Here is a 27,229-nt window from a genome sequence, read left to right as displayed (position 1 = left end):
GGACAAGTCACGCCTAATAGAAATGATCTACGGAGCTCATATTTCACTCACTAATGCGTTTTTATGGTCTGAGTGGAAATAATGAATACCATGTAATAAATTTACTCTCTAGCGCCCCCTACCCATTGTGTGAAAAACTCAACAATGTCTGATTTGTTTGAAACTCATGGTTCATATTCTCCTCGAGACGCCATGACAAAATGTGCATTGCCGGTTTGTGTATTTTCACAATTGGCCAGCAGGGGCGCAATGAATGCCTTCACTTCCTCTTTTATTTTGATGGGACATTTCCTCTTGTGCCGCAGTCTTAGCATTAGATTTATTATTCTTTAGACTTTATTCTTTAGGCTTTATTCTTTAGACTTTATTCTTTAGACTTTATTCTTAAGACTTTTATTCTTTTTACTTTATTCTTTTTACTTTATTCTTTAGACTTTATTCTTCAGACTTTATTCTTAAGACTTTATTCTTTATATTCTTTAGACTTTATTCTTAAGACTTTATTCTTAAGACTTTATTCTTAAGACTTTATTCTTTCTGCCACAACTCGGGTATTTTTGACCCCCTGAACATCAGGAGGAATAAAGTCTGGCGGTAATGCAACAATTGGATGCCAACTGCCATAAAAAAAACAACAACAACAACAACAACAACAACAACAACAACAACAACAACAACAACAACAACAACAACAACAACAACAACAACAACAACAACAATTCTAGTCACAAAGACATATCATGACCTCATGGGCTTTGTAACACCAAAGCAATGGAAGGAGTACTTTTACGGACTACGACAGTCTGAGGACTACGAAAAGTCTGAGGAATAAAGTCTGGCGGTAATGCAACAATTGGATGCCAACCGCCATAGAACAACAACAACAACAACAACATCAATGAAAAGTTCCGGGTCACCGAGGCTCTCTCTCTTTCTCCCTGCTCAGGTCTGCGTTCAGCACGATCTTGCAATTTATCAGGCCAAACTAGTATTTGAATCGCAGACTACGCAATCATCAACAGTGAATTACTGAGCGTCGTTTGGTATGCGGCAAAACGCAGCAGAAAACATGGGCGGGCGGGAAGGCGGTGGCGCGGGAGGCGAGAGCCATCATAAGATAAGATAAGATAAGATAAGATAATCCTTTATTGTCCAACATGGGGAAATTTCATTGATGCAACGCAGGTAGATCAGGTAGATCATCGCCGCTACCGCGGCTTCACACAGACCGTATTATTCTTTTTACCTTTCAATCCTTCTCAAATGTAGTAATGTAGAAAGTGCAGAAACCTAAAAAGCATTCTTACAGTACTTTTACTTTTGTTCTTCGTTACTTTTCACCCCTGGCACTGGTTAGAGGCTGTACTAGCAAATGAACAAAACAAAGAAAAATGTAAATTTGCTTTGAAACAAAATACACACCTCACGACCTCACAACCGCTCTATTTTCAACTTGTAGAAGGTTTATGATCAATTCTGAAATACCGTACTTAATAATGGACAAATACATTTTTATATATTTACTTCATTTTATTTAGTTTACAAAACGTTTTAAGGCACATTTTTTAAAAAGCCAAAAATTGGTTATTGTTTGGCATTGCATTTTCACCCAAAGCTAGAATAGTGAAAAGTAAACAAATAAAAAAAATCACATAATGTTCAAGTTATTTGAGGCACATTTGTTGTTTTGAAATTACAGTTTAACAATTCAATATTTAAATTGTACATTAATAACATACTCGGATGTAATAATGTAAAGCAACTTCTTTCACAATAAGTGCACTTTGGTTTGTTTTCGAATTCAAATGAGTTCAAACAGGAGAAATATGTAAACAAAAGCACGTCAAAATAAAAGCTGGAGGTCACTTTGGTGTTTGAACATTTCATGTTCAATAAGATTCTCTCATTGAAACTTTAGACCATTTCAGTCATTAAAATATATTTCAGCAGAATGAAATGTTCAGATCTAAACCATGTCCTTAAAAAGGTCCCTACCAAGTCTAATCCAGGACTTTAATATGAAATGGTCTGGTTTAATCCATCATAGTTGAAAGATAAGTTTTGATCCACAATGTGAATCAGTACATTTGCCTCCAAATCCACTGAAGTAAAAGCCCCAGAAGTGCCTGGAGGAGTGACTTTGGAGTGATTCTGTCAGAGATTTGTCTCCTTCAGGATCCTTTCTGTTTGCCAACCCTGAAACAGAGCAAACACACACAGCAGGATTAAGTCAAGGTCTAAACCAGGAATTAATCAAAGTATGACAACACACATATAACTATAAAGACCAGCACTTAAGTTAGTGAGAACCAGGACTAAATCATGACCAAAACGAGACTAAACCAGAATGTATGTATGTAAGCAGGTTTAAACCTGGACCAAACAAAGACTAAACCAGATCTACAGCAGGATTTATCTCAGTCTAAATTCTGATGTCGATCCTAAACCAAATATTTTCTACAACCTTTCCGCCATAGTTATTTTTAAATTATATATGTATGTATATATATATATATATATATATATATATATATATATATATATATGAGGATTGTGCAGGGTGTGGCTCAGAACTAAACTTACCAAACAAAAATTACATTTATAATCTTACTTTGCATTGAGCAAAATATTTTCATGAAACAAATTGTGGAGTTACAGTTTAGTGTTGGCATGGAAGGCATGCAGTCAGTGGAGGAATGTTATCACAAAAACAAGGAGAAAAGAGGAGCAGACTACAAGACAAACACTGGGTAAATATTGATACATTTTCATAAAAATGTATCCAAAAAGAAATATTCATGTATTCCCAAAACACAGGCGCAAACAAGCAACTTTCAGACCAGTTATGGAAGCGCTTTGAGCTGACGCACTCACACCACTGCTGCAGAAATTGGCTTTAAAATCATTGTTTGACAAACATAATCCCTAAGAGCAGTGGTCCCCAAACTTTTTGACTTGAGGGCCACATTGGGTTCTAAAATTTGTCCGAGGGGGCGGGCCAGGAAAATATGGTGTGTTTGTGTGAACTAATGAATTACTATAAATTACACGCAAGATTTGACCTGTAACTTGTAACAAAACAACAAATGCAAGGCTCAATGTACGAATTGTTTTCCAAATGCATTAAATAATGATTAATTATCTACTGTCTTCTACTGCCCACAAGAGTCTTCAGTGTGTCAAACACTTGTGCTTCCTGCTTGATTGGCCCCGGTGGCCGTTTGTGGTGAATTTTATTTTCTGCGCGCCATAGATTTTCTTGTACGTGCCATCTCTTGGGGAAATGTGGGCATTACAGGCGAAAGGTAAAATGAACGGCCAGGCACAGTATTGCGAGTTTGAATCCCGACTCCGACATTTGCTGCCTGTCCTCTTTTCTCTCTCATCATTCCCCTTCCTTTTTTTCTCATTCCATCTACTGTCTAATAAAGCCTACGGGGAAAAAAATATATATAACTTGGACAAGCTTGGCGGGCCGGATTGAAAGGCCCAACGGACCGGATGTGGCCCGCGGGCCGTAGTTTGGGGACCACTGCCTAAGAAGAAGACAAGTCTGGTAACTCTACTGGACCAAAACAAATGAAGATGACAGCCCGCATCACAAACTAACGAGGCTAACGAGGCCAACATGGCAAGCGAACCTGACATGAAGCCGAGCAGCGTTTTTCAGACAATATGGATGATCTACATAAAATGAGGGCCGAGATGGAGGCCAATGTGGCGACAATTGGGGTCCAAGAGGAAAGTTTTCTGGAGAAGATAATACCTGAGGTCATCTCAGGAGTTGAGGTACCTCCCACCACAATAGAAAGAGCACATCGCCTGGGCAAACCAAGGCCCGCATCTGATAAACCACAACACCTGATAATGAGATTTCTTACCGATGGTGTGAAGGAACCTGTCCCGAAGGCTGCAAAGGTTAGGTTAGGAGACCGCCATTACAAAGTCAAGCGCGTCTTCTTTGCTCCAGCTATTCCATACGAGGTTCATTAACTACGACAAAAGTTCCATCACATCTGTGAGGAGCTCAGGAAGAGAAAGCTGAGCATGGACTCTCTTTCCCTGAGACTCTTTATATATTGGTGACTTTTTATAGTAAAACGCACATGCTAAGAACTCCAGGGAAAGCTAGGTGCTCTTGAGGAAGATGCAAAACACAGAGAACTTTTTAAAGATTTTGCCCTGTAAGCTTTATTAGACAGGAAAGACGGCGTGAAATGGGGGATGAAAGAGAAGGGAGGACATGCAGCAAATTGTTGGAGTCCATATCTAATGTGATGCATTTTCTTTAAAAAAAAAAAAACCCTGAAAAGGTGCATATACCGCTAAAAGAGAGAGAGAGAGAGAGAGAGAGAGAGAGAGAGAGAGAGAGAGAGAGAGAGAGAGAGAGAGAGAGAGAGAGAGATTTCTCTTTCTATTCCAGACTCTCTTGATTTCTATCCCCCACCGGCTGGTCGATGAGCCGTAATATCGTAAATGGAATAAAACAATCTCAAGATTTGTGTGGCAAGGAAGGAAACCCCGAATCAGACTTAAAACGCTACAGTTATCGAAAGAAAAAGGTGGTTAGTGTTTACCTTGTCTGAAAAATTACTTTATTTCAGCTCAAATCAGAGCGTTGCTGTACTGGTGTGACGCAGAATATGAAACTCAGTGGAAAAATATTGAGATTAATGTTGTGCCGGGGATTCCTGTACAGGCTTTACTGGCAGATGACGAACCGTCATCTGGAGGAGGTTAAGAATTACAACCTGGAAGGAACTAATCAAATTATACAACCTAAACAAAGATGTAAAAATCTTAAAATGGTTGGCTTATGACCAAGGTTTTGTACCAAATATAGAACTGACTGAGATTCGAGGTCTGGATTACAAAAGGTATAAATGTTTTTCACCCAAAGAATTCTTTGGTTTGGAGGAACAGGACTTTTATAAGTTTTCACAAATAAGGAGTTACTATAAACAAGAAATTAAACAAAGCAATGACCATTGTTGCCCTCTTACTTATAAATCGGAACTTTCTAGGGGAATTATATCTAAATTAAACACAGTTCACATAATTAAAATGCAAAAAAAATAAATTACATAGTCTAAAATAAACGCTTTGGTAATAAAAACATAAAATAACCTTCATAAATAGAGGTTAAATTCAATACTAGTCGATCTATTGTGTTCTAAATAGAAATATTCAGCAAACATCAGAGCGTGTTAGAGGAGAACACAAGGGGGCGCTCCAGAATGACTTCAGAAAAATCTTTAAAATAATCTTATGTTGGGTTCTGATATTTTCTACTAAAATATTAATTTGTTTCAATATGTTTTAATAGTTCCAGATGTAAAGGATGCATTACAAATTCCGAGTTCAGAGAATAAATGATCAGAAGTCCAAATATTGGATGACAAATTCAAAACATTTGGGCAGTTTTCACAGTTCAACACGTTTCAGCACAGTTTGCTCTGGGCCACATTCGTCCAGTTTGGAGTCAGCTTTATTACTTATCAACAATAATATTCACTTTTCCCTTCACCTTAAATATCACTTATATTTATGTATGATTTTACACAAAATTAAACATTTAAACCTTTTTTACAGTTTGATTCAAATAAAATATTGTAGAAAATATAAAACATAGCTTGAAAACGTTTTCATTATTGTATTCACAGACATTAGGCTAATAAAAGGTACCAGCCGCTAATATGAGACACACAAAAAGCAAAAACAAATGATAAAGTCAGCTCCTTTCTCAGAAAGCTAAAAGCCTGACTTTACAACAAGATACAACACAATGTCAAAACACAATCAAACTATAAAAAATAATCGTGTGACACATTCGTAAACATCATCCTTGACACTTAAGTATCTTTTACTTTTATGAAAAGCGTGCTCCAATCAACGAGCACAAAGCCACGCCCTGCGTCATGTGACCAGTCTTCTCCTCAAAATGTTCATTTCCAGCCACAAGTTTGTGTGAAGCGTAGTACAAAGTGAATATGGCTAAGAAGAAGGCACCGACGCTGCTGCAGCAGAAGTTTGAGTCACAGAGAATTAGAAATATATAAAAATAAATACATAATTTGAATGCTAGAGAACTATCTGGGACGACTTTTTAGAGATAAGCTTTTTGTTCTAAATTAAAATTCCAGTTTTTTTATATTACGTTTTTTTATTTCCAAAATGAACTAGAACTTCTTTTGGTTTTCATTTTGAGACATGAAAATAAATTGTAATAAATAAATGATAGTTTGTAAGCCTATGGTTTAAGTGTTTTTCTCAGTGCAAACCTTTAAACTGCTGCAGACTGACACCACAGTAACATAACCAAGCATTTATTATCACCAGAAGGCATTCATTCATTCATTCAGCAAAAGAAAGTTTAAGGCAAAGAGGCACAACCTAAAGTCCCTCAGTTTTCTAGTCTAATTTTTTGCTCCATTTGTGCTTTGAAACGTCAAACTCAAGCAGAAAGAAAGCAGGCGGTTCACACGGAGACGAGCTGAAGTGTAAATGTATGTGCCAGAGCAGGAAGAGATGTAAACAATAAGAGCAGGGAAATCAATGTGATCCATAAACATATAAACAGAAGAGTCAATGAGGGTAAACATCACTTCTAAAGCGTTAGTCTTGTTTCAGTCCTGGTTTGGTCTTCGTTTGACTAGTACCATTTTTAGTTTACGTTTGCAATACACACACAGCTCGTCTCCATGGGGACTTGGTCAAAGGTTAAAAGAAGAGTCATACTCACAAAAAATAAATCTGGATTATCTTTAGATGAAGGAACATCTGAGTGCAACTTGATAGACACTGGTTCCCAGGTTTAGTTTCCAGGTTTAGAATAATTTACATGTAGTAATTTTGTGAGTACAAGTCTTGCAGAAGCAGTTAGACCAGAAAGACCATGTTAGAAAAAAGTTCCAGTTTTGATTTTAACTCAAGAGAAAAAGAAAGACGATGAACCAATCACAGTCTTGCCTGGTCATTATGTTCTTTAAAGTAAATATTTGTATTGTTAGATTCAATGAACTAATATAATACTGTAGGTGCAGTCACGTGACGAAACTGAGCACTGTGATTGGCTCACAGAATGTGCAACCCATTAGAAAAGACAGATATGAATTAATTCATTTGACGAGGACTGACTTTGGGAGAAACGAGTCCATTTCACCGTTCTCTTCAGTCTCTTCTGTCGTCAAACTTCCACCAGTTCTGGACAGTCCCATTTTCCCACCATCAGCATTTCCTGCTGCTTCACTTGCCCCGCCCCCCACGCCGCTGAGCATGCTGGGAGCTTTGGGAAGACTGTACATGTAGACGGCACCGATGACCATCCCTGCCCCCGCCGTAAACATCAGATCCACATGGAAGCCAAACAGATAGACAGAGGCCACAGTGGACACGATGATGGAGAAGGACGTGGCAAAGCCTTTCAGAATGTTATCGGCGTACTTCACCACCATGGCCACCAGGAGGCCCCCAAACGCCTGGTTGAAGATGACACACCTGGAGACGGCACAAAGGCAAATCATAGAATTAGAATGATTGAGACAGGAACAATTGTACATTTAATACACATAGAAAATTTGAATGTATTGAGTATTTAGTTAAGTGAAAAATGCTACCAAAAAAGCAGATTTAAAATAAAAAATTAATGTTTCTGCACTTTTGCGATTCATTTTACAGACATTTCACATTTGTCTGATGAACCTCAGAAATGTTTTAACACATTTCTGTTGGATTGTCTGTTGGATTGTCTTATATTGTCTGAATATTGTTATCGGGATACTCCAATAACATATCAATATATTATTTATTGTCAATATCGCCCAGCCCTGATATGTAACCAGTGATATATAACCACTGTTGTCAAAAAAGAGCATTTCAATAGGGATGGGCGATATAGTTGTTCCAATATGGTCGTTTTCCCAGTTTGAGTTATGCTTAGATCTTTGTCTATTTTTTATATTTTATTATGGTATTGATTTTAGAAGTAAAGTAAATTTTCATTATGAATTATGAAAACAATGTTTTTACAGGAATATTTATTATGCAATGAAATTGTGTTGTGTAATTCAAAGACGGATTTAATGGTGGAAGATCATCGTTGACCGAGTGTAAAATAATTATACAATTGATCATTTCTTTTTCTTTCTAAACCTGGGCCTGAAAGCGACATCTTGGGTCCAAGTCGCAAACTGCGATTACAAAACAGATTAGTGTGGCTTCTCTGGACTCACCAGACCATGGAGGTGTAGCCGAAGAAAAAGCCATTGTGTGCGATCCCAGGGCCGTCGTTCCACCACATTCCCAGCAGCCCCAGTGTCGTGCCGAACATTCCGAGCTGGACGTTTCGCACCCACACAGATGCCGAGCTGCCCTTCAGGATCTTTTCAAAATAAACTCCAGCGAAACCAGAGGAGAGGCAGCTGATCACCACAGCCACCAGACCCACCGTGTAATTCTGAGAGGAGCTGTCTGACACAGAGGACTCCTTCTTACCCTCCTGCTGTACCTGCAAGAGCCACAAGGGGGCGCATTACACACAGCAAAGATCAGGAACCAGAAGCTCAGGGAAAGTAATTGGAGCATAAAATATCTTATTGTTATAGATACAAAAATAAAACGTAGTACAAGATTAGTGGTAACAATAATGATTGCTTTGCTGTGAGGCGATGTGTGCTGACAGAAGATGTTTAACGTTTTGTCATTTTGTTTAATCTTATGTGAAAATGAATTGATTCGTGACTTTGCTTCAATGCACTGACCTGAACAATGGCGACTCCAGCAAAGAGCAGCAGCAGCGAAACCCACTGGACCCTGGACAAGGTCTTTCTCAGCATCAGCACCGAGAACAGGGCTGTGGTGAGGATCTTCAACTGGTACGTTACCTAGCGACCAGAGAACAGCGGACCAACTCATGACAGGGGCAGAACAAGAGCAGACAGGAGCAAAAGAACATGGAAGTCACGTTTCACCCAGGTTCTATTTAGAGTGCGTTGGAACAGGTCCTGCTACGAGATCATCGGCCGTCTCTCAAACATAACAAATGCTTTCTTCATAAATGTAATCTAATAGTACACAAGTTATATTTTTCAATCAAAAAAAATATCCAAAAGAAGTCCGGTAATTCTAAGTTAGCGGCGCTTTTTCTACGTTGATTTCACTTTATTGCACCTCTTTGCTGCATTTTCATGTCCCTTTATGTAATGAATTGGGTTTGGCTTACGTTTTAACTTGACTGTCCATAAACAGGAAACAGACGTTATGTCATCATCACAGGATATCGTTGTGGAAAAAGATTCAGTTGTAGTCATTTGGACTCTCATTGACTCTCATCCAAGAGTCATTCTTAATCGCGAATCAAGCCTGGGAACACCGATATTTATCCTACTCTGAGTAACCCCTGCCCGCCCTCCGGGCGGGACCTCCTGTTAAAGGGAGTATTTGGTTTCACTTGAAATTAACCTCTACCTCCTATTGTAACCCGACTTTCGCTCCCCCCTCGATATGACCGGAAGGTTGAATCTTAAACCTACATGTCTGTTTAAGGACGGATTCTTTTTTCTTTTTTTAAATGAAGATTGCCTGTCTTCGATAGAGTGGTTAGCAGATGCACAGCACTCTGTGGTCCTGAACTTGCATGTCTTCTGTGCTGATAAAGCCTCTTGTGAAAAGGCTGTTTAGTCTCTCCCATGTGCCACTCTTTACAGCTTTCGTCACTACATTGCTGCTTTTGTGTCGGAATCTTGTCCTTCGGATAAACTTGAAATGTTGCCGGGTTTAAAATAAACAGGAATTTTGTGTTTTTCCGACAGGCCCGAGACATAAGCTCTCACAGCCTGTGGATACCCGGCTTGGGCTCTAATCAAAGTGAAGAGAATCAAAAAGCAGGACGTCATAAGGCGCTGGTACAGCTGGCAGCCCGGTGTAAACGCTCTCTCTTCTTTCTCACACTTATTGTGCTTTATCTCCTATATTTTGTAAATATAGTTAGTATATTTTTTCTATTTTACTGTACGATAGGGACACGCGCTGGAATAGTTTTTTAATTCAACTGTTTTTGACTTTTTTCGGCTGGATTTGAGCGTTTTTCGTTGCGTTCGTTGTGTTGTTGTGACGTGAGCTAGCTCCGAGCGAGCCCACCAGCCCCCCCCCGCGCCCTCCGGCCGCGCCCTCCGGCCGCGCTAAAGTACGGCGTGTCGTCGGTACATGTTTATATACACGTTTATATGAAAGAGGAACTTCACGAACGATCGGGACACGCACTGGAATCGCTTTGAATTAACTTGTTTTGACTTTATTCGGCTGGATTGAGTGTTTTCGTCGTGTCGTTGCGATGTGCCTTGGCTCTGAGTCCCCCGGCTCTGGCCCCGCCCCCCGGCTCCGGCCCCGCCCCCCGGCTCCGGCCCCGCCCCCCGGCCGGCGCCGTACCGCGTTTACACAAAGGAGGAACTCATGAAACTGCGGAGAACAGTCGTCTTACCCGGAGATCGTCACGTTATCCCGGCGCAATACTGACCTAACCTAATACTGATGTGCAATTCTGTCGTATGTGCAATTACTGTGAAATTCATGTGCAATTACTGTGAAATTCATGTGCAGTCTATGTGCTGTCGTGACACATATTCATGTGCAATTACTGTTGTGATCACATGCAATGGTATTTATTTATTTGTCTATGGGAGTTTTTATTTATTTATAGGAGATCTTCTACTGAAAGTGTTTTTCAGACTTCCTATAAGTGATCTGTTCTTCTGTATCTACCTCTGTATCTACCTGCGTTGCACCAATGAAATTTCCCCATGTGGGACAATAAAGGAATATCTTATCTTATCTTATCTTATCTTATCTTATCTTAAATAGGAAACAGAACCAAGAAGGAAGGGTGTTTTTGTGCATTTTTTATGGAATGGCACTTTTTGATGACGTCGCAGAGGTGGAGGTATTCTGTTGTAGCTCAGCACGACTTCCTGTAATTTTCAACTTTCAAATTTTCTTCACAAATTGAAACTTGATTGAAGAAAAAATATGTACCAGAGAGACTAACTCACCAAACAGCATCATAATTACAAAACATGAGAACCTGCCATTTTAGATAAAACACTACCCGACATTCTAAACTGAGATCATTCTAATCCATATTCAGTAGGATTCAAGGCAAAGACTAGCCCAGCGAAGTGTGGTACCTGGAAGGTGGCTGCAGGGAGGTTGGAGATAGCGATGTATTGCAGGTTGTTCTGAAGCGTGTAGATGAGCGAGGGCACAGCCAGCTTCAGCGTGTCCTTGTACTGCACCACAATGGAGTCGAACAGGGACAGGGCCGTCTCCTTCACGTTCACTGGAGGAACACAAGGTCATTTACCGCAAAACACAGGAACTATTTAAACTGGGATCTGGGATAGGAGATCGTTTCAAACACAATGTTAGTAATGCAGTGATATTCCAAATGTAGAGGTTTTGACCAGGGTTGTTACTAAAAAAGTGTCTCCATCAACATCAACCAAAAGGGGCATTAAAGCCTTAACAATTAGCTATTAACAATTTAAAGACAGTTTTGTCCTTGTGTGATGCTCATTTCAGATCTGAATACATTTTCCTTGGCAAGTGTTGTTTTAGTGTTCGTCTAAATCTGGCATTCTGCTGGGAGTGGACCATATACTGGCACTTGGGGATATCAAGATTAACCACATTTTTACACTAACGCAGATATGTATAGCCACGGCACGTTATTTGTGGGGTTTTTGGAACCTACGGTACACCGTAGAAATGCCCCCAGGCGCAACGCGAGTCACAGGCAAGGAGACGGAGCAGAACATAAAGTTACCAGATAATCCCGTTTGATTCTTCACAAAGCTTTTGTTTGTTGATGACGTGAGCCAAAGAAAGGTTGCATTCTCAGTCTCAAGCCCTTGAGCGTTACCATGGAGCTCATCTCACTAATAACTGATATAATAATAGCTTCGAGAATAAGCTTATATTTATATTATTTAATCCATTTTGGGCATTATAATATTTTCTAAATAATATGCTGTATTAAATGAGAGGCAGGTTGATTTTAACATTTTCCTCTCACAGGAATATTTGCAAGTTTAAACATACAAAAAATACAATACAAACATACAATATCAACGTTTCCTTTCTTTTTGCCGATAATTGTGATTAATCGTAAAATCGCAACATTTCCCCCTACATTAATCGTGACTCTAAAATGTTGTATTGTGACGTCCCTTCTGGTACTAATGCGAGATTTATTCACATCTAAGCTGCGCCAGTCTGTGTGCCAGTTAGTCCTTGTTGTGTCTTTACATGTGTGTGTAAATGTGTTGGCACTCACGTCTCTTCTGCAGCAGGATTATGAGCAGACATGTGAGCAACTTCAGCACCTCGGCCATGACCACGGCGGAGGTGGCATAGAAGCGGTCTCCAGGGAGAGTCCGCACGAAGCGAATCGATAGGATCAGAGACGCATTCTGCACCACCAGCACAGCCAGAGAGATGTACTTCAACTTCCTGTTCACTGAAACACAAGTCAACGTGTAAAATTGCAATTATGCGCTGTGATTATATTCAACAAGTTGGATTTTCTTATTACGCATTCCACCTTGCATCCAAATGTGGAAAGTAATGTAGGACTATGTCAAAACTTGGACTAAACTATATAATTAACATTTGTTTAATAAAAGGAATACATTTTTTTCAGATAGTACTTTCCAAAGAAAGACTGAAGTGGGTGACAAGTTTGAAAAGACCTGAACTTCCACTTGTGCACACAGGACTGGACTGAGATTAGAGCCTAAGGATGCTTGGGACACTGTGGAACCGGTTTACTACCGCAAAACAAACAGAATGTTTGTTTTGCACAATTCAAACACGTTCATTAGTCAAACAAACTAGCTTTTTGCATGACATTGGATCATGGGAGACTCACATTTGAGTGTTTGTCCTTGGTGTAGAACCACGTCACAAACCTAACATGGTACATGCATTGTTACTAGACTGAATACGTTTGTTCATTTCTTCATACTTTATAAACAAAACAAAAGTTAATATTGTGGTTAGCTGGATGGAGTAAAATATAAAGTGTTGCACTGATATTTGACAAGTCGTTAAAGGTGCACAATGTAACTTTTTTCTGATGGAGGGGCCATCACCTGCTCGTCTCTATGGAGCTTGTCTCTATGGAGATACATTAGATCTCCAAACACACTTTCATTACAAAATTCACTTTAGTCCGTTTGAGGAGAGTTGGCTTTTGAAGGCATACTTAGGAAACATGTTATTTAAATAATTTTGATAGTTGAAGTGTGAGTAGATTTTTGTGACACTTAGCAGCGGATAGTCACTTTTACACGTCAATTACGCTCAGAGCTACAAAGTGACGTGGAGCCCTGTTATCTTCAGTTAGCATTCTTCTGAAGCACATTACTTACAGTCTGTAAACATTTATCAACGAGTTTATTTTGTATCGTCTTAAGGGAAACCTAGAGCGCCACAACAAAACGCTCGTGTAGTTGTAGCACACAGAAGATAATGATAGTGGAGGTTATATGAGAGCTAACCCCTCCTGGTATGCTAGCCCATGCTCCTGGAAGTCAAGCGCAAGTGTTGTGGTGTGTGATTTTAACCATTCTAAAGCATTTCCAGTGTGTTGATGCTAAATGAACCCAGTCGTTGAGTTTCTAACATGTCTATCATTGCTCAAACACAGCGATGATCTCTCTCTTACCGTCACTCTGAGCTCGACTCACTCCCTTCTCCTCCCCAGCCTTGGAGAAGTTTCCCTCGGCCATGGCTGCGTCCCACAGCCCGCTGTTCTCCGCGGAGTCAAGGCGCTGAGGCTGCGTGTCACCCCCGAACTGAAACACCGAGGCCCAGCGGTGTGAGGCTTGTGGGGAGGGCGAAAAAGTGGGGCCCTGTTGAGCGGAAAAGGTGTCACATCGGCGTCCAGGGCCAGCGCAGCGAAACAGACGTAGGTGACATGAAGATGGGCGTGAAAAGCTAAGAGGTCCCACTCTGCGCGTAAACTACAACGCAAATGCTTAACGATACGCTCCAATTGATTGTATCTTGGATGAATATATATTTGGAAAAAAATAAAACCTGATGCCTGTACCATGAAAATACCAATACGTCCATGAAAAATACATGTCATATATGAGAGATATACAGATATACAGAGTGAGAGATCTTGTCATTCGTAAACGCTCTAGTGTCGTTACAGTCGCTTCCTTGTTCAGGTTGAGCGCAGGTTGACCAGGAAGGATTTGATTGGCCACAAACTCTCACCTGTAAAAGACGCAGTGTTTAGCGCCGTCTAAAGGATAACTCAAGTAGTGATTTGACGACATCAGAAGGTCTCATTGTTCCTCAAGAAAGCCCGCGCTGTTCCCCTCAACCCCATAATACAACATTGTACAAAAGGTCCCGTAGTTTGTGTTCGATGGAAATTTGGTTATAAGATAAAATAAGATAAGATAAGCCTTTTTTTGTCCCACAATGGGGAAATTGCAGTGTTGCAACACATAGTAGGTACAGAAGTAAACCACAAAGAACAGATAACTTATAGAAAACTTTTTTTTAAAAACACTCTTAATAGAAAAGTTCTAATAAAAATTCTTATATAAACCTCTTATATTCTTAATAAAAAGTAAAAAAAAAAGAATAGTAACAATAGTAACACTCTTATTTACAGCAGTTATATGGACGGAGAATATTGCACAATATGATTGACATTATGTCAGAGTATTGCACATGAATATGACAGTATTGCATATGATTAAGTCAGTATTGCACATGATTATGTCAGTATTTGGCACGTGGTGTCTTGGGCACAGGTACCAGACAGGAGGTCTTCCAGACCTGTGGTACCACCCTCAGCTTCAGGCTCATGTTGAACTCCACACAGTTCATCTGTGCAGGACTAAAGGAGCCTGGGGCTGATGCCGTCAGGTCCTGCTGCCTTCCTCACTTTAATCCTCTTCAGCTCTCTCTCGACAGTCAGTTATTATACCTTTACATTAATTTGCAGTTTGTGCAGTGTCTTCTTCTTCTTTGGTGTTTTATAGAGGTTGGTATCCAAGTATTACATCACCGCCACCTATTGTTATTTTTTGGACTTTATTCTTAGAGCAAAAGCACCTTATTCTTTAGACTTTAGAGAATAAAGCCTCTCCCGCTCAAAAATAGCTGAACTGAAGCCCATTACTGGGCTTCAGTTGTCCATTTTTACTTTTGAACATTAAACACTGTTAATTGGTGTGACAAATGTTCTGTTGCTGTATTAAGAAAAGAAAACCAATTTGTTCAGAAACATTTTCTTTTTATTCCAAGAAAAAAAAAGTATTTTCATCCCAAACAAGAAAATAAAATAAAACAAACTTATATAATTATTAATACAACATTATTCAATCAACAGGAGAAAGGTTCACAATTTTCTGTTTTTCTCTCCTTTTTTATTATTGACTTTTTTTCTAAGATGATATTAACTGGTGGTGGTCATTATACATGCAGCTAAATAAGTCTGATGGTGAAGGATGATAGAGGGAGAGAGGGAGGGCTCAGGCTAAAAAGGGTTTTCAGGCCAAGAAAAAAAAAAAAACACTTTTGAAATGGTTCAATAACGTGCTATGACGGATTTCCAGAGGTGCAGTGTTTAATGAGCGCTTATCCAAGGCATTTGTACATACAAACGTAAGCTTTTATTTCGGAAATGTTGGGGAAACATTTATTTGAAATCTTATCTCAATTTGGTTATTTATAGTTTCAGCAAAATAAACAAATATAACTTCAGTTGTAAAACTTTTACATTAAAGTTATTTTAAAACAAAAAGAAAAAAAATCTGTACATCTTTACAGATTAGTTAATACAATGGCTACTTTTTTTCTCTGGCAAAAGCGCTCACTAAATGAACCACACCCGCTGAGCAATTGTCATCGATAGCAAAGAACAATTTTACAAAACAGACTTTTATATCCACATGCTAAATTAGCGTTTTTATAGGGCAGGGGTGGGGACATTTAGTTACTGATTTCGTTATTGATTTTATCTCGTTTTATCACAGTTGAGAATTTAGAAGTCTTTATATATGTTTTTTGAAGGAAAAAAAAGATGGACAAAGCAAAACTGACGGCAATACAGATTAAGAGACCAAAGTAAGACTTACAGGTGATTTTGAGCTCGTTAAGAAAATGCCATTAGCTTTACCATTAACTTTCCATTAGCATTTTTCCCAGGAAGTAGAATATTGTGCAAAATTGAACATCAAGTTGAAGGAGTTGTTGCTAACTGTTTGGAGGGGCTAGTAAGTGCTCTCAAAATTGGGATGGTAAATGTTGACTGTCACAACATTTTGACTTTAAAATCCCCTATTATGCTTTATTCTGACACTTTTGCCTTTTTGTTTCACATTTTATGAAGTGTGTTTGTGTGCGAGTGTTTCTTCCACCTGGTGTCCGAGTCATTATATAGCATTAGAGAAAACCAACCTTATAAAATGGTTTAAAGCTCAAAATGTCAAAACAGCATAATAAGGAGCTTTACAAAGCAACACCAGCATAATTCAGTTTAGTTCTTAAAGGAACCCATTTTCATATCATAACATGCCCATAGTTCTCAGCTGACGTTCGGGGGAGTGGTAGAATGAGGGAACTAAAGGGTGTGTTTGCTGATTTATTGGAATCCGGTCTGCGAAGTTGGAAAGAGGAGGGACAGTGGTAAGAGGAGTGAAGGTAGTGGGGAAGAGGAGGGTTGTCTGTATCAGCTGCTGTCAGGAGAAGGCTCTCTCTCTCTGTGCATGCTGCTGGAGCTGCTCTGCCGCTGTTTGATGCTGTCTAAATACTCCTGCTGGGACACCGCCAGGACGGAAGCCAGGATCTCGTCATCTTCCCAATCTGTCAGACCTAAGCACAGAAGAACTTGGATGAACGGCTGCTGGAAGGCCAAAATATAATCATCATCTATTTAAACATAAAAAAGACCAGTACTATGGGGCTTAAAAGCCCTCTACATATTTTAATGCAGCTGGATTATTAGAGATGGGAATACATACATACAGTAAATTGTTTTTATGTATCTTGTTTCTAGACTTTATCTGATTTAATTATATCTAATGAATGGTACCATTTTGAAGTAAGTAAAAGCATTTAAATATTCTAAAACAGCATTTGAGGCTCTTAATCATTTCAGTGGAGCTGGTGTTAACAAAATCAATAACTTATTACACTATGTGAACAAAACAAAAACATGTGGGAATGGGCCACATCAGGCTGTAAACTGTGTCCTTGCTCCTCATGTGTCCTTTTGTAACCAACAAACAGCCGACCCCTGACCTCTGCTGTGCTCCAGGTGTGTGCAGCCTTGCCTCAGCGTTTGCATAAATGCATCAGATGTATATCCACACAGACTGTGAAACGTAGTCTGCAGGCTTCACAAGAGGAGGAGGCTGATCAATAAGAGGAATTATTAACTGAAGATGCTGACGATTCAAAGTAGAACCAGTTTTCAATTCCAATCCTTGTGTATTATGTTTTGTGTATTTGGCAGTGATTTGTGATTCTTTCTCATTGTTTGTCCTGTTCTCTATCTAAAATCAACCTGTCAGGGGACAAAATAGCCATATTGGCTTAAATATCACTTATTTACACACCAAATGTGTATTTATATTAATTTGTCCCTTTGGACACATGGACGCAAAATAAAAATAAATCAAAGAGGCTCTTGAGAAAAAAGAATAATACTTTTAGCAAATGTCAGCTAAAAGATCAATATTAGCAACCAGAAATGCTCTTGGGGAGTTCAGCATTGGGAGATATGCAAAAACCCATCAAACATAAATAAAATAAAACTAATATTTAAAGTATGTTGATATAGTAACACTAACAACAAAAGCTAGTTCACTCTTCTGTGATAAAATGTCTCACCGAAAGCCGTTGGGGACATCTCCTGCATGATAGCTCTGTATTCCAGATGGTGACGACTGGGATTACTGGGACCTAGAACACAAACACAAACAATGCTAATTTACAAGTGTCACAAGTACTGGCACTATGAATAGAAATAATGATACCGCTTTCATTCACATAGATTACTGCAAGTATTGCATATTACATGACCATTATATTTAACGCTTATCCTGCCAATGACAGAAATATCCATTTTATAAATCCCAAGTGTTGCCTGATGTTAATTTCCGTAGTTGTCTCGGTGCATAACCAGCCACATACATAACAATGATGGGAGCACAAAGTCAGACTGGAGCAGAAAAAACGGCTTTCTTCCAAATGGATCTCAAAAAATAAAAAAAAATATCTTGCACTAAAACAATTAAGTTGAGCAAGCTTTAAAGCAGATATTTAATTGAAGAAAATTACGTTACTGGATCAGAGTTCGGAGAGGAGGGTATGATGAATAATACCTGCCTGAGTTCAGACAGTTATTCTCCTGTGGCCAGAATATGGAATAGTAAGTTAATTAATTATGTTAATTATGTGTGGATGCATGTAGCCCTGCAATCAATCTGTGCATCATAAAGGAGACAATGTATGTGGCACCTTGTGTGCAATGCTACTTTAGTTTTGTTCTTTTTACCGTGTAGCCCACCTATTATAATCCTATAGACATTATTTCATTGCAGTTGTACATCTTTTTTTCACCAAACTTTTAACGTTTGACAAAAGTCTGTTTTTTCTCCACTTTTTTGCCTCAAAATGCTTGGTAAACTGTGAAAACCCCTGGCAGGCTGTGGGGTCTGGCAGGGAAAGTGTTCATCGTAAATAACTGACACTCCGCCCGCGCCCAGTTTGTGAACCTCTCCAATCATTGTCTGAGCCTCACCTGGAGCACAAGGGGACGGCGGTTTGCTGAGAATGAGAGCAGCTCCCCCTGGGGATGGAGGCTTGTTGCTGGTTGCCGTAGCTGTGGTGAGGTCGGAGTGAGAGGCGTCTGTTTCACGTTGTCGCGGCGACCGGGCACTCCAGTCGTCCAATCCGCTTGAGGCAGCTGCTGTCGCCGAGCTGCAGGTGGCACTGGCTTTACGAGGCTTTAAACATACAAAATAAAATACCTTGACTTCCCCCAAAACTGACAATATTTGACTGTTAATGATGTCAAACAGAATTAACAAGTCTAAAAGGACAAAACAGGACTTTGTCAGGACTGCACCGTGTCCAGCTCTGGTACCTGTCTGGTCTTCTCCTGGTCCTGGAGCCACTGCAGGTAGGACTCTCGTGCCACCTGCTCCTCGATGGCCTCATTAGTGGCCTCCCAGTCCGTGGCTCGTTTCTTATCCTCCAACATCTGCTGTTCAATCCACGACTCTTCTGAGGTCTTTATGGCAGACTTCATCAGTGACTGGTCAGCATACTGGAGCAGAGCAGACAAAAACAGACTAAATGTGTAAAATCATTCATTTTTTAACCTTGAACAGGTGTAAGCTCAGATTCAATGAGACTTGCGTGTGTACCCGTCTGATGTACTTACCCCTGGTTTGAAGGCGGGCAGTCCAAGCCCAACTCCGATAGTGGCCTTGTTGGGGTTGACCACAGAGTTGTAGTGAATATTCCGGTGGTAGCTGACACGGATGGGCTCATCGTGGTTTTGGTGGATGGAGTGGAAGGTGTTGATGGGCTCTGTGCCGTACTGGTAAACCTCCACCGGACGGTTGTACATCTCCGCCATGGCTTGCATCTCAATATGGTTGCCGTGGCAGTTGTTCTTGCGCTTGCGGTTAATGTAAGTGGTGAAGTCTTCTGTCACATAGTTTGAAAAGTAGTCCGCGTTCTTCATCTGAAAGAAAACAAAAACATCAAAAAAGGAGACAATTATGGGCAATGCCAGATTTGAAGGTGTCACATGACTGAAAGGCTTATTACACAAGAATAAACATGGACAGAAGGAGACAGAGCACAATCTTAAGCATGGATTGGAAAGAGTTAACCTGCCTCACAGCAAACTGATCTGTCTCTCACTCTGAATTTAGTTCTTCACATGAATCTGTGAAGGCTCATGCAGATTGGTCAAAGCGTTACAACAGCAGAAGAAACAGACACATTTAATTGTGTAAAATCCAGTGTGCCATTGTGTGCTGGTTTTTGAAAAACAAAGTCTATATTTCTCCTAAAATAGGACAAAGTATGGCCATTGGCGCCGCTATGTTTATTTGACTTCCGCCCAAACCACAATGCTGCTGTGATTGGTTCAAGTCCCACATGTGGGTCCAAAATGCCATGTGATTGGCCAGTTAAATCACTTTGCAGACTGCAAACAAATCAGCGGGAGACTAACAAGATGGATTCTAAAGAGATTGTGAACTTCATCTTTCTGGCAATGTTAGGAAAGAGGAGGGACTCACCAAATAATCCATACAGTGTTTCCTGACCACTTCGTGCATGTCCTGGTCTCCATACACCTGGTCCGCTGTAACACACACAAAGGTTAAGATACTTCACGTCAGGAAAAAGGGTCCATCTACATTCTCTTGAGGATCCTGGCTCAGATCTCTTGTTCTTGAATGGTGCGATTTATAAAACATTTGTCATTGCCTGTGAGTGATATTGCCAATATTTTTACCAAAAAAGAGACACTTCATCCGAGTGCATTAGCGACTATACATCAGAACATGTGTCTGTGTCTGTCTTACCGACAGCTCTGAAGAGACAGGCGCCATCTTCCTTCATTTTCTTTATAACAAAGCCCTTTTTCTCTGTTAGAGTCTTCTCAAACCAGTGCTCCTGCTAAAAAAAATGATAAAAGTTTTAACATTTTAGACCCAACACAGATCAATCCCACAATTTCTCCAGAACAAAACCACTTACAAAGAGTGAAGCTATGTAATGCTCACCCAACCCACTCACTTTTGCTAGGACAGATATGGCTGAGTTTAAGATGCCATAGTTTGAAATGGAGCTGGGGGCATTTCTCTAATAAAATTATGATTTTGTATAGATTCTGAGTGGAATGTGTTGACATCAGTATAGGATTAGATAGAATAATGAGTCATAAAGTCATGATAAAGGCCTGGACATCAGCACATAATATTATGTTCGCTCACCTGTTCCACAGTGGCCGGGTCCACAGCTTGTAGTCGTGCAGCATTCTCATACTCATCCTCACTATTGTTTCCGGCTCCTTCCTCCTGGTCCTGACTGGCCCCAGGGCCGGCAACCCCCGGCTGCCCCCCTCCAGTGAGAGCACCCACGGCCACTGAGCAGCCTACAGCCTGTCTTCTGCGTTTGCTCAGCCCAGGACCAGAGCAGCAGCTGCCCAGGCCTCCCCCACAGCTCCCAAGTTCAGCCCGTGAGGCTCCAGGCTCTGAGGGGCCAACAGAGGGAGGGGCTGTAGGTGGAGGAGAGGTGCTGGGCGTGGGGGGAGGCGGGGCATATGACCAGGGAGGGGGAGAGGCTCGCGGCCGTGCAGACGAACTGCCACGACTATCTTCATCTGGACCTCCAGAACTGGTCTTTTTCTTGGGAAGAATGGTCATGGCTCAGCACGAGCAGAACAAGCTGTAGGTGGAAGGATCAGAGGGTTAGGCTGGAGTTACACTCTGTACAGTTTTAGGGTTATTTCAATTAACATTGATAATAGGCATAGACTGCATATATATAAGTGGATGGCATACTGTTCGGATACAGCAATTTGAAGCCTATCGTGACAAGCAACTTTAACGGCTAATGAGTTCCATATTTGGAAATCCAAGTCCATGTTTCATGGCAAAGACAATAGTGAAATATTAAAAATGCCAGGATGATGTAGAACTTTTTAAAACAAACATTTAGGTCCAGAATGATGAACCTGACAGCAGCAGCAACAGAGACAGAGGCGCAGATGTCTCAATAAAAAGTGAATGGGAGCAGATTCAGGCTCATGCTCACTTCTTACATGGACCGCGGTGGCCGGCAGGTTAGCTACGCCCACTTATATATACAGTCTACTCTGTGAAAAGCAAGGATAGGAAGGATAACATAAATATATTGTTGTAATATATTCAAAATATAACCTTTCAACATTTTGATCGTGTTTTAATTATTATTTATAATAATAACTTCAGAACCTATGGTGAAAATCAGTGCTGTATAATTTGCTGTTATGACCTACAAAAATTCTATTTGGACTTCACCATCTAGAAAAGTCTGTTCTTCAAATGCAATAATATGACACCAGAGTTCTTCTTTAAAAAGCCTCTTTTGGCATCTCAAAGATGCAGCAGTGTGCACTGGCTTAGCTTGTGTGTGCAGAAAATTTCCAGTCAAGACCAACTAGAGTCCGCAACAAACCTTTTTTGACCTTTTTTTTGTTTGTTCAAAAAGGTCATCTGTAAAAGTTATTCATCTTTGATGCAAGTCTGTCAGGGTGCAAGTCAGAGGATTAACTAATAATGCCCTTGGAATCATTATCTTGCTGCTCATATGATAAAAGACTGTGGCCTCTGTAAGCATTGATACTCATGAATCTTTGATGGCTAGATCAATCAGTTTGAGATACTAAACTGATCAATTTACAGCTGAAATCTTATAACATAGCTACCAGTATATGCTATAAGATCATTCTTAAGTGAAATACCATACGGTGGAATATTAAAAACAAAGCAATAAAGTAGCAGGTAGTGGATCCTCCACCTTTAAAAAATAATGACATAGAACCCGTTAAATAATTTACACACCTTTTTGTTGACACAAAGGACTTTCACCAAAAGGTTTATGTAGTGCCCAGATGGGCAATAAAAATGTAGTTTTTATTCATTTGAGACAGGGACAGTGCACAATATACATTAACCTTAATCGGGAGATGCGTTGTACCAGGTTGTAGCTCAAGTGCTAATTTCACCTGTAGTCCCTGGTAGGGCTGATGTTATTAAGTCCCACTGAGGGGGAGGCCTATTGCACATGTGAGTGGTACGTGAAACAGGAGCCCCGCAGGAAAACTATACAGACACGGGGAGAACATGCAAACTCCGCCCCTAACTGTGCTACTAATCATGATCTGATCCTCTGTGCTATTTTGTTTTGATATGGGCATATTGTGTTAAATGCAGCTCTTTGCTCAGAGACATTTGTCCCACCCACTCTTCCTATTGGTCATCCTCTGTTTTGCTCTGAGTGAGTGACAGGCGGATTCAAACCAGAACAGTGAACTGTGAGATTTCAGAAGCATCAAATGACTTCAGCCACTTCTTAAAGGAAATGTACTAAGTTTAGGAGAATTGTGATAAAATATTAATTGTGACGTGCTTTTTTAAAATTGTGATTTTTTGGCTTTTACTAAGGAGTTTTACAACACATTCGGTGACAAATGCAGGGATGATAAAAGTGTGCACCCGTGCACGGGTCTAATCAATGTGACGATTATTAAAGTTGCCTTCGGTATGCATATGGTCATGATTATATATGCTCTGATTCTTTAAGATAAAGTTACCTTTCTCCGGGAATAATCCTTCTTGTATTATCCACTTCACCCCCTGAGTAAAAATGCGGTTCAAGAAAAAGGGTTGGTTTTGTTGCACTTTTCCCTGTGAACCACAACAGTCCTACAGGCTTGGCGGAGGCCAGATGTTCCCTGCGAAAGCAGACGCCGGTGTCCGCTTTAAATACACTCAAAATGGGCTCCGTTTCACCGTTTTGCGGCTCTCTGGGCGTAGACAGAGCAGCATACAGACAGCGTCTGTTTCCAGCGGTAAAGTCAGTACACTTTAGGTAGAAAAGACAGCGATCGTTAGCTCAAGTGTTATTGATGCAGTGTTGTTTTAAGCTCTTTAGCTTCCAGACCGCTTCTTTGCTTTCATGAATATTCGCACTAATGTTACTTACTTCAGATACCAAGTTCACAAATGTTACGAGAGAGAATTGCTCAACATGGTCTTGTAAATGGTGAGCCAAGCAGTTCCAGAAACTCCTCCATCAAAACATCGCTGGCGTTAGCAGTTGATGTTAGCTTCACTGCTGTAGCTAACAGCTAATGCTACAGACTCAAACGACAGTCACCCTGTTCAGATCGAATATTTCGACGTTTTTGGCTTTAAATCCTTCCAGCGAGGTCCCGAACACACAAAAAAACCGTTATCCGAATCTGCAGTGAACAACAGGACACACCGCTCAGCAGTTTAAGCACAGGTTATAAAGCAAAAAAGACTCGTCCCTTCGTTTCCACCTCACCACCACTCACAAAACATCAACACAGACTGACGTACGGCACCGTGCGTGTTGACGTCACTTCCCACTTACGTTACTTCTTTAATCAGATGATTTCTTTAAATAAAAGGAATACATGGAACATGAACTAAGTTATAAAATAACACATATTATTTGTACAATACGTACATTATTATAAAAGACACTGAAGTACATTTTATTTTTGAAGTGAATAAATAGTAGGCAAACTTTTTTGGTTGATTCAACAGATCTATTTTGATTTGTTCAATTGCAGGAGTTTTATTGGGGTGCAGTGGACATGCGGCGGGAACAGACTGAAGTTTTGAAAAAAGACTTCTTGAAGTTATTCGACGTGCTTGGTAAAATGGAAATCAAAACATTCATAAGTGGACCTCTTCCAAACATCGACAGGAGGATAAACAAGTTTAGCCGGCTTCTTCAGCTGAACACATGACTGTCCAAAGAGTGTTCCCCGAGAGGACTACACTACATTGAGAACTTCTATCTATTCTGGAAACGAGAGGACCTGTTTAAGAGAAATGGCCCCCACCCATGCAGAGGTGGAGTGAGGGTGCTGACAGAGAACCTGCTCCACGCTCTGAGGCATTGGACTGGGCCTGGACAGGGTCCTGAGCAGATAGTTAGAGAAGAGAGGAATGAGAGAACAATTCCTGCTCTATCAGCCAGAGACTGAGCCAATGTTTCAACATCAAAAGCACCACAACCTCAGCCTCCACCAAAGGATTCATTAGCAGCTGCTCCACCACCACCAGCAAAAGATTCAGCTCCAGCTGCTCCACATTCACCTCCACCGCCTCCAGCAAAGGAACAATCTTCAAAGGCCTTTGACCCATCTGTGACAAGCCCAACAACATCCCTGTCATCGCCCCTGCCTTCGCACCAGCCCTGGGTTCCCCCTGCAACATCTACTCCCACTAAAGATTCATCATTCCCCTTCTCATCTCCACTCTCACCCATGGGCCTTCCCAGCCATTTTGAAAGTCTGATCAAATCAGGCATTAAGATGGCTCCACTCACGCCCAATATAGCAAGGGCTATGTCAATACTTATCAACTCTTCCCTGCACAAGCCGACTACACCAACAAAAGCCCCACCACCCATCCCCCCTCGCCTCTCACCTGGTCCCAAACTCTCCTTGGCTACAAAAGCCCCACCACCCATCCAACCTCGCCTTTCACCTGGTATCTCCCATAGCTAGGATGCACTGGGTCTCAGCGTTGCCGGGACTTATTTTCACATTAAAAATCAAACCAACCCGGGGCCCTATGTAAAAAGAGCCCCCCCTAGTGCTATTTCTGTAGCCACATCATCACACAGATGGAAAAACAAAATGCGAGTCAGGCCCAATCTGAGAAATGTGATTAATATTCCCTGTGAAAAGATAAAGCCCAGTCCCACTGAAACTAGTCTGAAACTTGCTGTGCTAAATGTCAGATCCTTATGTAACAAATCTCTCTTAATTAATAATTTTATTTCTTCCTATAATCTTGATTTTATGTTTTTAACTGAAACATGGCTTGACAAAAACACAGGAAATGTAGTTCTGATAGAATCTGCTCCACCCAACTTTAAGTTTGAATCTGAAACACGAGAAAACAAAAAAGGGGGTGGAGTCTGTGCTGTCTTTAGAGATGAAATAATTACCCGCAGGTTGTCTTTTGGGGTGTTTTCATCATTTGAGTATGTATCCTTTAAAATGGAGCTAAAACGGTCTCCATCCATTCTCTTCATTGTTTTATACAAGCCTCCCCAGCACTGCCAAAGTTTATTGATGATTTTACTGAGATGCTTTCAGTCGTATGCACAGACTTTGATGGTTTGGTCATTACAGGTGATTTCAATGTGCATGTTGATAATATTTGTGACAGAAAGGCTAAAGAGCTTGATGCTGTCCTTGAAACCTTCAGTCTTACTCAGCATGTGAGAGGCCCCACCCACAGCAAAGGACACACTCTAGATCTCATAATTACAAAGGGGGTAAATATTTCAAATGTTAATGTGATCGATGTTGCTCTGTCTGATCATTTCTGTGTCTTCTTTGACCTGTCTGTTTCTCCCAAACCACCGGTTGGTCCTGCAGTTGTTCAGAGGAGACACATAAGTGATGGCACAGGTGCACTGTTTATGGAAATGATAAACTTTGAAAATGTCTCATGTTCTAATGTAAATGATTTGTTGAACTCTGTTACATCTAGTGTTTTGAATGTTCTGGACACCATTGTCCCTATAAAGGCTAAAATGGTTAAAAATAAGCAGAAGGCGCCGTGGAGAAATGATGACTCGGTCAGGGCACAGAAAAGGGAGTGCCGCAGGGCCGAACGGAAATGGCGCAAGTCAAAGCTCCAGGTTCAAAAAGAGATTTACAAAGAGAAGCTGAACATGTACAACCTCATTTTATGTAGAACTAGGGAAAGATATTTTTCTGAAATAATTGGAAGCTGCAGTAACAACTCGCGTGTCCTGTTTGCCACAGTAAACAGATTAACAAACCCTCCAGCTCAGCTGCCGTTAGAACTCATTTCCACATCCAAGTGTAATGAGTTTGCATTATTCTTTAATGACAAAGTATAGGGCATTAAAAATGCTATAAATCCCACAATGCAAAAAATTACCCTAAAACCACCAAGACACTTAGAGCTAACTCACTTTGCACCAGTAACTGACAAAACTGTCCATGAGATCATCACCAGTCTGAGTTCATCTACATGCTGCCTCGATGTGTTACCCACCAGATTTCTAAAGTCTGTGCTGAACAGTTTGCTAGCACCATTCACTCACATAGTTAACATATCGCTTCAATCTGGAACATTCCCAATGTCTTTGAAAACTGCGGTCATAAAACCTCTCCTAAAGAAGAGCAGTCTTGATGCCGCAGTACTGAGTCATTACCGGCCCATCTCTAATCGGCCATTTTGGGGCAAAGTCCTTGAAAAGGTTGTTTACCAACAGCTCACAGATTTCCTCTTAATAAACAACTAATTTGATGTTTTTCAGTCAGGTTTTAGACCTCATCACAGCACTGAGACTGCTCTTGTCAAGGTGACAAATGACATCCGCCTGAACACTGACA

The 27,229-nt window shown here is 40.5% G+C and overlaps 2 protein-coding genes across 3 annotated transcripts; both read right to left on the bottom strand.

Annotated features, from left to right (window-relative positions):
- Positions 1-2,091: 2,091 nt before the first annotated feature.
- slc35a2 (solute carrier family 35 member 2) lies at positions 2,092-13,906 on the bottom strand. The gene is made up of 7 exons (XM_072449423.1): positions 13,721-13,906; positions 12,329-12,511; positions 11,181-11,332; positions 8,760-8,882; positions 8,232-8,506; positions 7,138-7,497; positions 2,092-2,196 (listed from the first exon to the last, which is right to left on the bottom strand). Exons 1-7 carry the CDS (start codon positions 13,782-13,784, stop codon positions 2,172-2,174), a joined length of 1,182 nt encoding a protein of 393 aa, XP_072305524.1. The 5' UTR covers positions 13,785-13,906; the 3' UTR covers positions 2,092-2,171.
- Positions 13,907-15,292: 1,386 nt separating this feature from the next.
- Positions 15,293-24,167, bottom strand: otud5a (OTU deubiquitinase 5a). Of its 2 annotated transcripts, none has more exons than XM_072449421.1 (9): positions 23,405-24,167; positions 21,042-21,495; positions 20,631-20,724; positions 20,343-20,407; positions 19,472-19,777; positions 19,172-19,354; positions 18,827-19,031; positions 17,914-17,985; positions 15,293-16,893 (listed from the first exon to the last, which is right to left on the bottom strand). In XM_072449421.1, the coding sequence occupies exons 2-9, from the start codon at positions 21,471-21,473 to the stop codon at positions 16,751-16,753; spliced, it is 1,500 nt and encodes a 499-aa protein (XP_072305522.1). In that variant the 5' UTR covers positions 21,474-21,495; positions 23,405-24,167; the 3' UTR covers positions 15,293-16,750. The 2 variants fall into 2 exon arrangements, with proteins under 2 accessions (XP_072305522.1, XP_072305523.1); XM_072449422.1 differs by having other exon boundaries at positions 20,631-20,721.
- Positions 24,168-27,229: the final 3,062 nt, after the last annotated feature.

The sequence above is a fragment of the Eucyclogobius newberryi genome, unplaced genomic scaffold, assembly GCF_026437365.1.
Source record: "Eucyclogobius newberryi isolate DKJ021-1_F unplaced genomic scaffold, fEucNew1.0.hap1 SCAF_17, whole genome shotgun sequence".
In the NCBI taxonomy this organism is placed as follows: Eukaryota; Metazoa; Chordata; class Actinopteri; order Gobiiformes; family Gobiidae; genus Eucyclogobius; species Eucyclogobius newberryi.
Note: the sequence above shows the minus strand (reverse complement) of the source record. Positions and strands in the feature narration are given on the sequence as shown.